Genomic DNA, 14,641 nt, shown 5'->3' on the forward strand with positions numbered 1-14,641 from the left:
GAATATATTTTTTCTTAGTATGAGGGTACTCAAATATGAGAAAAAGTTGCCCAAAGAGATATTCAAAACTCATCTGGACAAGGCACTGAGCAACCTGCTCTAATTGGCTGTGCTTCAAGCAGGGGACTGGACTAGAGACTAGAAACCTCAAGACATCCCTTCAACCCAAATTATTCAGCGATTCTATGACATAGCAAATCTCCTCACAACTACTTTCCACTGGTAACATTCTCATTAATCCACCAAAGCAAGCCATGACACCATCAAATTTAGAGGATGATCTTCAATCTCATGAGTCAGGATGGAGTACAGAAATCATTAAAGAGGGGAGCTGGGCACTACACATCAAAAGGCTCATAATGATTTTATGCAAGGTCCCTGACACACCATAGCCAGCCCTATTTATGAATCATAGCCATCATAGTGCTCTCTTTGTTTCAAGTTTATCACATACCACCGGGATTAAATAAAAAGACTGTCTCTTTTCACATCTTCTTCATTTTTTTCTTGCAGCGCTGGTTGAAGACAGGTGAGGATCCCATCAGACTGTCAGCAGAATGAGAACCATAGCTGCTCTCAGAGCCATTGGGACTCTGTGGCATCCCAGCTTCGCTCATGCCTGACATAGGTTCCTCAAAGACATCACTGCCTAGGACCCCGTGGCCATGTACATTAGCCTCCTCATTTTCCTGTGGCTCCATTTTTACCTGTGCCAAGTTCCAGAGTGGGGAAGCATTCACCTCAGCCCCTAGAGAAAGAAAAAGCACACAGTTGTAACAGAGTAAAAAGACCAATTACAAACAGCATGCAGATGCCTGGGACAGTAGCACTGGTAAAGAACAAGCAAAAAACAGAGCTACAAGTGAACTAAACTTGGGGGGGTGGGAGGGGAGGGAGGAGGGGGAAGAGAACAAAACACACAAACCAGTGTGAAAAAATATATTTAAAAAATCTGTTTTTATTTTTTTAATACCCCATTAATTGCCACTCTAAAAAATGCGATGCTATCCTTTCACAGCAATCCTCCATGAGGTTTTCTCCATGTGAAACAACAGCTTAAAGAGTCCACATCACTCTCCAGAAGGAGTGTCTCAGCAGCAATGAGTACACCAACAGCACATGGACGAGGCCCTGCACAAGCAGAACTCGGAAGCAGTCCAGAAGCCATTCACGATGGTGAGGTCCTTGCAATATCAGCAACCTCCTTTAAACTGTGAGACATACTAGACTTCTGGTAGCTCTGCAGGGGAGGTGAAGGGAGAGGGCAGAGGACTAGGTCAATGAACAGTCTCAAATACCGCTTCCAGCACTGGAATGCAGGGACATCCAAGCTGCAGTCAGCCACCCGACTGCCTGCCTCCTTGTACTCAACACCCAGGAGTTTCATCCCATCCTGCAGCAGAACAGAAAGAAACCCTCTTGGCTCAACCTCGCAGATAACCTGCTGGGAAATAGCACCCCCCACTCTTTTTTTTTTTTTTAACTTTTGGAGTAGCGTGCCATCTGAGCAGACTGAGGATTTTCTGTACAAGATTACAAAACCATATTTCTTGATAACAGCAAATATTTTTCTCCCCAAGAGCAGTAATTATAGATTGCGTTATTTCTGCTTATTTACAATTTTAAGAGAGACAAAAATCCTATTAAAAATACACTAATTGGGCCCCTTGCTGAGATGGGCATAAACAGCCCAGAACTGAACAAAGCCTGAAATCTTCTCACTTTTAAAGCTGGTCCCTCTTGTGTGGGGTTAAATTCACATGGAAAATAAAAAAACCTAGGAAACCAGTTTTAGTAGGTTTTCCAAAGCTTTTGTCTCAAGGAGCTTGGCTACAGTTTGAAAGCACAACCAAACCTCTTGTACTCAGCCAAACCTCCTACTATTCCCTATTATCAATATACAACTAACAATAGTCCCTTATTAAAGCAATTACACAGAGACCAAATCTTCCACCATGTATTTGTACCATGAATTCTCCCTTATGAAGAAATCAAGAATCTTTTCCAGAGCAGCTTAGCCCAAACCAGGGCTAGTGAGACCTTTGTGGTAACGCAGCCCACATTAGCTCAGCAGTTAAACAGCAAACCAGAATGAAAGTGCTTGTTGGTGTCCAGTTGTCTTAATGAAAAGTCCTTTTTATGTTAATTATAAGTAAAAGTTCCTCTTAACAACAATAGGCACATCATTAAAATGCTATCAGTTCCACAGAGTTGCAGCTCCAGTCTACACAATAATCAAAGGTGCTCACTGAACTTACTGTGTCTTTCTTTCATCAATTGCTCTTCAATGCTCAGCCTGGCTCCTTTCAGCTCTATCACCTGGCACTGACAGTGTCACTAACGACTAAAAGTACTAAAGCATCAACACAGGACGTTTTATCTTCAAAGCACTTCAACTTCAAAGCACATTAACAAATGAGCTAATCCTCATGTTATCCTGCTGGGTGGAGGAACAAGGTCCCCAATTTTGCCTCCATTTCCCCAACTGCAATGAAATTAAGCGGCTAGCCCACAGCCGCAGCCGCAACATCAGGCATAAGCAGAAACACCAGCAGAACACGGAAGGCTGTAACGAGAGTTTTGCCCTCAGACACTGAAGTCTTGCTGCCCTCTCTACAGGCCTCATACTTGTATTTTCAAGATGTTGGTGTCCTAATTGCAGCAGCTTTTTCTCACTCCTTATGATATTATGCTCTCCAGCCTACCCAGCTCTAGACTGGGACTTCTCAGTGATGAGATTTCCAAAGGCCCTTGTGAAGTGAAGAGGGATTTTCAAGGAGGAACAGAGCACTTGTATTCTTAATTAGAAAACAACAATTTGGTATCAGAGAGGCAAGAGGCGTTTAATATACAGCCAGCGTGCTAACCTCTGGGTCTCAAGTGGTAGGTGCTAATACAAAGCTTTCCAGATGAATCACTCACAACCCCAGATGGGCCAGAGGAATCTGCTGTTCCCTCTCCCACAAAAATGTGAGCATTTCACATTTCAGAAGTACTATGGAAAATAATATGAGCTTCCAGAAAAACATCATATGGATTTGTGCTGTTTAAAAATTCAGTAGAATGTGCTATTTAAAAAAAAAAAAAAAAAAGAGTCAGGTATATTCTAACCTCACTATATATACTACTTAGTTTAAGAGGACAGCCTTCATTTTTTTAACCAGATTTTTAAGTGAAACAGTTATTACTGCGTGATTTCCAGAGTTCAGAAGGTTCTAAACAAAAATCAAAACTGGCTGTCTTTGGGAGAAGAATATCTTCTTCATTTTCCAGGAAATTTAGCACTACTAAAGAGTGCACAGAATAAAACTTGTATATAGATATAGAAAAGGCACAGTAGTAGCTGATTCCCCCATGCTGGCCACCAGTGTGCTTCAATATCAACATCGAGGGATGGCACTTAAAGGAAAAGAGTGCAGAACCTGACTACTTCACTCACCATTTCACTTTCCACTTGGCCTCAGCTAATACAGCAGGCTTTGGGATAGAGATGCTGGAATAGGAGGGACTCCCACAAGCCCATTTCACATAAGTCACTGATAAGCTTTCATAAAATAATGATTGTCATTACCAGGGTGACTTCTGAACGTGGAGGACTGCACCACGTATCATTAGTATTTCCATTATTCATTCAGTTCCTAAACTTTTGAGGGTCTTGAATTTACTCCAGTCACAAGGAACATGGCCTTCAACTTTTCAGTAACATAAATCTCTGGATAAGAATCTAAAACTACTCAGAAAAAAAAAAATGAAAAAAAGAAATAATTGGTACTCTCCTCACTAGCAATAAGGATAAAACTCTAGTATCTTTTAAAGTAAAATATATAAATAAACCCAAAAGTTATTTTTGTCTTTGTTACATCAGACTGGAAAAAAAATAAAAAAGGTACTCACATCTGCAGCAAATACCCTAGTTCACAAAGCAACAGCAAAGCCCTTGGGCCACCACAGTAGAAAAACAATCTACCTCACACCAATAACAAAGACAAGAACTTTAACAATCCCCTGAAAATAAACACCATATAAAGCATTTCGTGTTCTACAGAGTCCACAAATGGAGTAAATATTTAACGAACCCTCCTAATTGATACTCTTGATTCTTCAGTTTTGCATTTAGAAAGCAAGCAAGGGTTTCTCTCCCATCCAAATCTTTTTATTAAAATCTAAAGAATTTTTCTCCCTCTCCTTCCTCACATTGGGATCTGCTATTAAAAATGGAAACAAGATCACACGGAACAGCTGATAGACTGTTTCCAGCAGTAGCAAGAAATCCCTACCTGAAGTCTGTGGTGAAGCTTCTACTTCCAAGTTGGCAGAGAAGCGCTCACTTTGAGCTCCAAGGACTCCAACAGGTAAAGACTGGTCACCAGAAGCCAGATCTCCTTCCAGCTCCTCACTTATAGGGAAAGTAATATCACTAACAGGTTCTTCCTTAATTTTCACAGGCTTTGTGTCTTCTGCTGCCTTTTCAGGGTTGACAATCTTCTCATACTCTTCAGAGAGCTGCTTGCTAACCTGTCAAAGATCAGTGGGGGTGAAAAAGAGTCCAGAAAGGTCAGAGTGACTTCAGAGACTCTGATGGCAATTACATTGCAGTGCGCTCTGTTCCCAGAATATTATTAACAACTGACCTGAACGAACAAGTAAATAGGTTATCAGCTACACAGGAAAGATTCTTTTTTTCCCCTTTAAAAACACCTTCTAGCCTGTAACAAGCGACTTTAATAAGAGGTTTAATCCATTAACACATCTGCTTGATAAACACGAGCACCTTTATTTCACAGACGGTCATGATGAGGCCCAGAATTTTAAACAGAGCATGAAAAAAAAGCAAAGTGTCTCAGCTTACTTTTTGGTTTTACCTATAGGACTATCGCCCATCCACCAGTAACAACTTTACTCCAGCATTAAAAAACAAACAGCTCAGGTATTCATCAGCTCTGTAGTCACCGCTGGGCAAAGCCTCAGTACCTTCTGTTAGGTTCACAGCAAAAAACACAGAAGTTTCCTCCAGTCAGAGAAGTGAAGCAAATACAGGAATGAGATTTAGAACTACCCTGTACTTCCAGAAACTTAACAACTGTAAGCAATTAAATTAAAAATTTCAGATTGCATCTGCTTCTAACAAATGCTTGTTTATAACACTGAATCCCAACAGTCAGTGAACTGTGCCCAGGAAAAGTCCAAGGCTTTTTAACAACAGAAGCAAGAAGGAAAAAGAATAACAAAGCCTATTTCCCCCTTCTAGATGTACTTCCAAACACAGAGGCTACTGTGGACCTCAGCCCTGCATGAAGAATAGAACAAGTAAGAGAATGACCAGCTGCAGTATGAGAGTGAACTGTATCAGCAAAATGGTGCAGAAAACCCAAATTCCAAAAGGAGACATCTGAACAAAAATGAACTTTTTTTTTTGAAAAAAATGTTTTCAATGAAGACAGGTCTTGATGATGTTATTTTTATGCACAAGGTCACAGTCCCTCACAATTTACATACTACATGCACTTACAGATGCCTCTGATTTATATTGCCTCTGTAAGCCACAAAGTACCACCCCTGGGAAAAGAAGGAGCACAAGGTAGCTGCTTCAGGATGAGTCATCTGGCACTCAGATAATATGACAAGGAGGAAGGGATGGCAGGTTTTGCCTTTGGTCACGGTCTCCCTACTTGATTCAAGTCTTGTTTTTTGATGAGTGGGAGTAAAATTCCCACTTCAAATCCTTGCATTTCTGTAAGTTAACAGCAGACAGACAGCCTTACATCATTCAAATAAAATGCATATGTTTAATTTCACAGAATACCCAGACCAAGAGAAACCATACCCTTATTCTTACAGCCTACACTGATATGGCAGCTCTTACTCCAAGGAATTCAACAATTCCTCTTCTTTCTCCACAGAAGAACAGTCCCCTCTAGAGTGGAAGGTACTACCTGTGTGACAACCCAGATCAGCACAATACTACCTTATACTCTTAAAGCTTAAGCAAGTCACTGCTTGCTTAAGCGAGTACAAGCCACTCTACAGACAAGTAATTTTCGTTCATCTGCTTACCTGCTTTCTGAAATGGTAAGCAACCAAATATCCCATTAAAGCAGAAAATTTAGTTAATCAGTCAGTACTGATTTTACCTCTACTTGGTATTTTTGTCTGGGCCATTCAGGAGCTGGGAGCTTCCTCTTAAACCCAGACAGATCATCAGTAGAGTATTCTTAGACTCAGTACGGTCACAAATAAAGGGCTCTCTCTTCCAGTCAAAAAAAATCCTGCTTCTCTTTTCCTTGAAGACTCCCCTCCGCACCCAAGAGGTTTCGTAATCAGATTTTACTTCAATAAGACCCAGGACTTGCTGTAGGAATATGGAATTGTACTGGAGGTACATTTATTGGTGTTGCCAGGTCCCTACTGCTCTTCTCACCTGAAGCATGTAGCTGTGATAATCCTTAATGCGGTGTTGCCAGAACTTCTGCAGCGAGAGCACACTGCCAATGCCCACTTCGTGGAATACCTGCTCCATGACATCTGGGAAAGGAGTGTGCCCAAGTCGAGCTTCTCGATCCACAGCAAAGCGCAGCAGTTTGGTGAACTTCAAGCAGTACTCGTGGGCAATGTCTGTCAAGGTCTCCAGGACACTCTCATTGGCACACTCAAAGCCTGTGTGAGCCAGGATGGTGGCCATTGACTGGTAGAGAAGCTGCCGGCAGGAGGACCAACTCAGCTCAGTCACTGGCTCCCCTTTTCCTCTAAAAGCCAGAAAAGATAAAAATAGAACATCTCCAAAAACTGAAAGGAACGTATCCGTGGAAGAGATATTGTCAATAATAAGGTGATGTACAAAGGGAAAGCAGACTGTTTGGGGCTCTCCACAGCTTCTCCATTACATACAAACACCACCTATTAAGGGTTTATCTGCTTTCCCTTCTTCCCCTCCAAATCAGCACTGCCAATTCTCATTTTCCCTTCTAATGCTGGAAGATTCCTTGGGTAATGCATGAATGTGGGATGCAAATCTTCTGAACCCTTAAGCAACTCCCTTCCCACCCAAGAGCTTTTCTCCTGGAGATGTGAATTAAAAGGGTCCTTGACACAAACAAAAAAAGGCATTTTAAATAACATGAATGCAAATCATTTCCCCTCTCAGTTAATTACATTTCTCTTCGTTATTATCTCTGATGTCACAAGCCTAATAGTCAGATACAAAGGCTTCTGGGATAGACAAGATCTGAATTTATAATGCAAAAGACACATATAAAAAGCAAGAATCGGGATACATACGTTTCATAAAGGTACACTGTAGCCAAAAAGACAAATTTCCCTGCCCTCATTTCCAGTAGTCACTACACATGACACTGAAAGAAACATCCCTGTATGCAATCTAAGTAGTGAACACCAGGCTCTGGGAGGAAGCCTGGAGAGGTTCTGCTGTAGAGCAGCACTCCCTGGCCTTGGCTTTGAGACCTCTCTTCTCAGTGTTGCTAAGCAGGAAAGAGTGACCATGCAGGATGGAAGAGATGGAGAACAACTGACATGAGCACTTCAAACACCAGCCATTTACAGTCAGGCAAATGAATTTTTCATCAAGATGAGTTAACAAATAGAAATTCCACATAGGAAAAAGAGAAGATGAGATAAGGCAAGGCTTCTGAAGGGTAAACATATTTCTACCAGATTTCTCAACTCACAATTAAATGCATGTGATGTATTTGCCCATATCTGTAACACGGTCTTCAAATGCTTTTGTCAAAAAATCAGATTTCCTTTCTGCTAAGTATGGCATTTATATACTTTTTTACACTTCATTCAGCATCAATGGCAGAATTAAGCTAACAATTTCACCCTTCATTTGTTTCTGATCAATTTCTCCCAACATCTTCCGCAGCCCACCCTGAGATTCGCCTCGCTCTCACCCTAGATTACTTGCATATCACCACACACTTTCCAGTTACAAGGCCTGATTAAACAGTACGCAGACACCATTGATGCCCTGATAAAATTCTCACTACTCTTGTTTCTCCAACGAGTGCATTAGGTACCCTTCAGTCTCGCTGAGACACTGGGTCACAGAGCCTCAGCTCCCCCTGATCCTCAGGACTGACACACAGAAAACCACTGAAACACAGCGGTGAAAAAGGGTAACATTTCAGGGGAGTGAAAATGGAAGGTTAAGCTTCAAGATATCAGGACCAAAATCATTCCTTTTCAAGAACACCAGCTCAGCACTTTCTGATTATTCAAATAAAGGGGGAATCACACCATATTAAGAGCTGCAGATGATGATATTTCTAAGTGAATATTAAGAACAGCATGTGGATCTCAGGTCATGGATTCATCCCAGTTATTAATTGCTGGAAAATGACTCACATCCCAATTCCTACTCAATTATGTAACTACTTTGTAAAGAAGACAGCAGGCGCTCTGACAAGATGAATTAAAAGATCATCAGTTCCCTTATAAACCAAGTGTCACCCATACTGTTCTTACGTCTCCCTCATCCTCCCCTCCGCCATCCAGTGACAGATTTCTGAAATTCACAAGCACCATGTCTCATACAACACTGGGACCAGGAGGTTACAACAGAAAAAAACAACCATCAAACAAAACCAACCAGAAAACAACCATCAAAATTAATGCCTATAAAAAAGAATCTTTTTTAACACATATAAAGAACATACCTAGTTTACCAGCAGCCATCAGTTGAGAGCATCTTATGCTACCAAAAACACTGACCACCAGACTACTACCAATACAAATAAAGAGCCATTATTGACGGTCTGCCATTCAATCAAAACACTATAGACAAACTTAAACTAGATACAGAATTTGGCAAGCCCAGGCAGGATACTCAGCCACTGGTAAAGTAGAGCACAACAACCATTTAGCAATGCATATCACTGCTCAGAAGCAGCAGAGAAAGTTATAGCTCTTTTAAACTCCTGGAGGAAAAGAAACTAATTGCCAACATTAAAATGCAGCTAGGTCACTATGCTGAAAGGGATATAATCAACTTGAAATCTCATCAATTAAAGACAGAGAGAAAAGAAATTTCAGGTACTGTACTCAAATCCAAATCCCCACCTCTTGTTCTTAGTAAGGTCAGTCAATTATGTTTTGTTTTTCTTATGTTTTCTTCTCTTGCTTTCCTGTTTCCAAAATAAACGATAAGAGATGATGATTAAAAGCCTGATTAGACAGCAAAAACTGAAATATTGTTATAGATGTTAATAGAAAACAACAAATGAGAAAATATCTTTTTTTCTTTATCTCCTTTAACCTTCAGGTACTGTCTGATAAGAATGTACATAAAAACAAAAACAGCCATATAGACACATTTAAGTTGAAAGCAGCTATCTAATGTCAAGCCTTCCCAAAAAGGAGCAGCAAACTTATTTTCCCTGACGATCATAGGTGAAGAGCTTTGGTCTTTGATCTCATCCAGACACCTAGCACCTACAAAAGCACCCTTCCAGATACTACCATTATGCAGAATGTCACCCTCAGCAGCACTTATTGCTTTTGTGAAAGGCTTCCCATCCAGCTACCATCCAAAGCCAAGCCTATTTAACATATTACCAGGGTCATACAGCTGCAAGTAAACAAGAGCACTTCAATCCCTAAAATTCTGTCACCAGAGATTAACAAAACAGGCAATTAGGCCTGTGATTTGGAGGTGATCATCTCTACAGAACATATATAGTATGAAGGTTATCACAAATACTGGCCAACTTCTCGCTCTTCAATTTTGTATTTTCAATAGGATCTAGATTTTTATAAATGGATCACCAACACTGGGTGATGTTCCAGACAGAAATCTACCTGCCAAGCCACGAATTCATCAGACCCAGCCTAGCCTTCTCCCACTGCTGCCAGCAAACCTGCAACATGCAGAACTTCACAACAGAAAAAACTGTCCGTTTATACCAACTGGGCTTATTTTCAGGATTAACAAGGTTTCAGAACTCACAGAAGGTCCATCTTCTGTATCAATAAGACATTCCCAAAGGCACCACAATCCATTCACCCAAGCTCCTCTCCTGTAAGGCTGTTTTTCTTAGAGGAATGGAGATCTCATGGTTCATTTCCCATGCAACTATATTCAGGGAAAGTGTTTGGGCTAAGTCAGTAAAAGGATCAACAGCCAACATTCGTTCAACTGCAGTAACCAATTGAAGTGCTCTGCTCCCTCCTAGGTGAGCATAAGCTAGCAGCAGATGGAGGGAGGGATTGTTTTTCCTATGAACACATCAATTTTATGAAACATTAGATTGTGGAGCTGAATTTCTACCAAATGAGGTGCAACAAGGTCGCTTCACAGCCATTTCCCCCATATCAGTAAAATAAAGAAGAACATTGGAAAAAACAAGATTATACTAGTCAGTGCATCAAAGAATCAGCAGACTAACTCAAAACAGAAAGTTGTTTCCTTTTGGAAAAGGGCCTCTTTCCACCTCATCCTCTTTTTAAATATCTCTGCTATGTCTACAGAAGGCTGCACAGGTATAAAAAGAAGCTGCTCAACAGATAATGGCAAAAAGGTAATAGATAACATTTGGAAAATAAATTAGGTCCCAGTGGCCCAATCCAGAAGACCAGACAGTTTAGGGGCTAAGCCACAGCGCTTAGTCCAGCAGGGGAAGTACATTCTGCCAGCTCTAATATCCACTGCTCCAAATTCTTCGCAACATTAAACCTGCTATCCCACCGACACTCCTTACTTCTGTACAGATATTTCTTAACTACAAGCCCTTCTGCCATGAACTGTCTTCCCATTGCAAACTCCCAATTTTGTTCAAAGACTAACTTTCAGTGCAAAGCACACATCCAATGTGGTCAAGAACACAAATGAGAGAATGGCAGAGAAATCTGTTAACAAACCAACCATGCATACACAAAAAAAAAGCATCTGAAGAGGCACATAAAGAGTAGGTTAGGTTTCATTTCAGACGGATCCATGCTAATTGGAGGAAGCTGAACAGAGAAGAAAAAGTTAGCAGCTGTATTATGGCAAAAGCCTCCTGTTCAAATGGTAGTTTCATGTCTACGGTTCTTTACTCATTCTTCATCAATTATGCTTTAAGCTTACCTTCTGTTTCTATACTAACCAAAAACAAATGTTAATCCCTTATTGCGTATTCCAAGAACCGTAACATCAACAGTTGCAAATCACCAGCACCAGATGGCAATTCATCCAGGAATACTAAAGGAATTCAAGGATGAAATAGTTGAATAGCTGTGGTGAGTCACCTCTTGCTTCGAACTCCCTTGGCCCAGACAGAAAACGTGAAAACGTTTTCTGCTAATAGTTTCAGAAAAGACGTGAAAAACTGCAGGCTGGGAAGCCTGATATATTCTGGTGCATCAGGGAAATTCAAAGAAATTATAAGAACAGAATTAGAAGACACATGGGGAAATATAATACACTCAGAAAGAGTCCAGATAGCTTTTGTAAATGGAAAACCCGCTTCACAAACCTACTAGAGTCCTCCAAATCCATCTACAAGCAAGTACGTAACAGACCTCCACTGCGGAGCGCAGGTCTTCCCTGCAGGCTCTGTGCCAGAATCAAGGTTTGTTTCAACATACTGATAAAGAGTCTGGAAAAATGGAGGAGAGGAATAGCACGATTAAAACTGCCACTGGTACCGATTTTGAGCAGTTGGAAAGACCACAACAAGTGAAAAATAGCAGTAAATTAGGCTCTGCCTCTTCCTCAGCTCAAAAGGGATGAGGAGGTAGGGGTTACAGGTATGGGGCGGGGCAGAGGGGAGGAAAACAAAAATGAATCCAGGGAATAACAAAATAAAAGACAAGGGTGTGAGGTCAAAGGATGAAAACGAATAATAAGGAAACAGAAGAGAACATGGCAGTAATAAAGAAACTTGTGATCTGATTCTGGAAGGCTGCTCTTATCTTCCTTTCTTCTTATGTCTAAATATACCTATACACTGCTTCTCAGACCCAGGTTACTGCCAAAGAAAATGGAATTAAAATATGGATTTAGTTGAATACTGTAACTCCAACAACGGCACTTCAGAAGGCAGCATAAAATTAAGCACTACCATGTTTTATCAAGGGGAAGAAAGCTCTTCCTTAAATTGTTTTTACACACTAAGAACAAGTGTCAGCAAATCATATAACTTTATTTTTATTACTGTAACAGAAGCTGCTATTCTTAATTCATGTAAGTGCCTTAAAACAGTTAAGAACAAACATGCAACAACAAACTCAAAGCTTTTCTCCTGGTAAAACATAAATGTGTTTGGTTTAGCAAGCACACAATTAAATTCTAGTCTACACTGCAATTCATTATAAATTCACTCTCTCTCAGCCACAAAACATTTCATTTCAAACTTGTCTATCCGGTTTTTACAATCTAGTCCTTAAACTCCCCCATGCGGTTGACTGCTAAATAACATTCCTTTACTGGAACCCCAGAAACTCTCAAGGGACAACAAAAAGACAAAGCAGCCCCCAAAACATGGACAGAGCCACAGAAAACTGAACTTAAAGCTGAAGCCACCAGGGAGGACAGAGCAGAACACTGCTGAATTCTACAAACGACAAGGCCAGAAACAGCAGGAGTCACAGGGCTCAGACTTTATCCTCAAGACAACTGGATTTCCCTTCACCCCTCTAAGCTAATTTATTTCTTCCGAGAAGGATGATCTCCACAAACAGCACTGGAGAATCGCTCTTCTATTCAGAAAGACTATGTTACCAAAAGCAACATCTTTCAATAAAATGCATTTTATACAAAATCAGGCCATTAAAGATCTCAGTGGCATTTAACTGATACATAATATCAGTTATACGTAATATAATATATGTATATAATCAGTAATACGTATATATTATTGATGCACATTTTCCCCATTTTAAAAACTAAAATTTATTATCCTCTCCCATATCGTGTTCATTGGTGCACAGTCTTTAATCTAAGAACTGAAAGTTATAGTAGTGTGGCTTAATCCCTGAATTTAAATGCACACAACCTACAAAGTATCATGAGGTCCTGCACAAAATGTAATACCTCCTTGTGAATGTTGTGCTTTTCAGAGGGGTGATGGTAATACTATCTAATCAAAGACTGGCTGCAGAGGCAGAAATAATGCAACTTTTCTTTACATTTTCTCCAGCTCTTGGCTGGTACAGCCAGTATCAGAGACAAGAATTCCCTTTACCCATATTCATCACCACTGACCGGAATAATGCCAACAAACAGGGTGAAATGTGATCATTACTACATCGCAGGTCCTCGGCCACTGAAATCTTACTAATATGTTATCCATTCATCTTTTTAGAATCTACAATTAAACAGCCAAAACCTGGCCATGCATCTTCTGGATTTTCAGTTACAATAAGGCAAGCTTATTTGCGAGTAAGTGACCTAAACACGAAACTTCACAGCCTATAACTAGACCTGTCAAAATACCATTGAAACTAGCAAAACCATTCACAAACATTTAGTGTAGCACTAACAAGACAGAAACCAGCACTACACATCCACATTTTATAGTCAAAAAAAAAAGGCACGTTTCTTTTAAACAACATGCACATTATCCACACAGAAGAAAGCTAAGCCTTTCCTTTTTATTCTTTACATACAACTGTTTGACCCTTCAGCCTAAGGGAATCAACATAACTACATATATATTTAAAAACATTCCGCTTTCCTGCGGTCAAGAACTAACCCAAAGAAATCCCAACACACCTGTAGAAATCACTCTCTGGGTCACTGTGCCTCAGCTGAAATGGCATTTTGGGGGTCTTGCTATCCAGAGGAAGCAGGTCATCAGGGAGAGGTGGAGAGGCCGGACAAGATGGCAGCGGTTCGTTGTCTTCAGTTTTTATGCCTTCTGCTTGCTGCTGGTTTTGGGCCTGAGCCATGGCGATCAGGCCGCGCAGCCGCCGGTTGTGCTGGATGAGCTGAATGGTGTGAATGGTGAGGCTGCAGGGCTCCGAGGGGATGTCCAGCATGGTGGTGGGCCGGGGTTTGTTTGCGGATGGCTGGTGCAATGGAGGATCTTGGACTTCCACAGTACGGAACTCACGCTGAAGCAAGTCGAAGGAGCTACGGTTGGCCTGGTTGGATGAAACCGGAATCTCACCCCAATATCGCAGCATTTTTACACAGGTCACGTATTGTCCTCAGAGCCCAGAAGGTGGCTACCAAACAGTGTAGCAGAAAGGAGGCTTGTCACAGGTAGAGGTGCTGGGCTTTGGGCAGCCAGAGGAACTGGGATAATGCTCTGAGTAAAGCGAATTATGGATGACAGGAGAGCTCTCGAGTGGCACCCCACCGACCGGCGCCGATCCCACGATGGCAGCCGGAGGCAGCGCTGGCATGTGACACATTACATTGCTGCTTCTCCTGGGGGGGGGGGAGGGGGGCAAGAAGAAAGAAACGCACCCGTGAGGGAGAAGTTACTTATGTCTGCAACGGGGGCCGGTGTGGCTCCACCTGGGCCGCGCCACCACCTCGCCGAGAGGGACCCGCGGCCCGACCCGACCTGCCCGGAGAAACTCCGGGGGCCGCGCTCGGCTCGCCCGTCGCCCCCTCGCTCGCCCGCCCGCCCCGGGCCCAGCTCCAGGCCCGCGGCCGCCCCTCGCCACGGCGGCGCCAAGCCCGCCAGCCCGCCCGGCG

General features: G+C 41.8%; 1 protein-coding gene across 1 annotated transcript; it reads right to left on the bottom strand.

Moving 5' to 3' along the window:
- Positions 1 to 485: 485 nt before the first annotated feature.
- Positions 486 to 14,121, bottom strand: SUPT7L (SPT7 like, STAGA complex subunit gamma). Its single transcript, XM_074168959.1, has 4 exons — positions 13,709 to 14,121; positions 6,419 to 6,743; positions 4,278 to 4,515; positions 486 to 748 (listed from the first exon to the last, which is right to left on the bottom strand). The coding sequence occupies exons 1-4, from the start codon at positions 14,119 to 14,121 to the stop codon at positions 486 to 488; spliced, it is 1,239 nt and encodes a 412-aa protein (XP_074025060.1).
- Positions 14,122 to 14,641: the final 520 nt, after the last annotated feature.

Source organism: Numenius arquata, chromosome 2 (assembly GCF_964106895.1).
Source record: "Numenius arquata chromosome 2, bNumArq3.hap1.1, whole genome shotgun sequence".
Lineage (NCBI taxonomy): Eukaryota > Metazoa > Chordata > Aves > Charadriiformes > Scolopacidae > Numenius > Numenius arquata.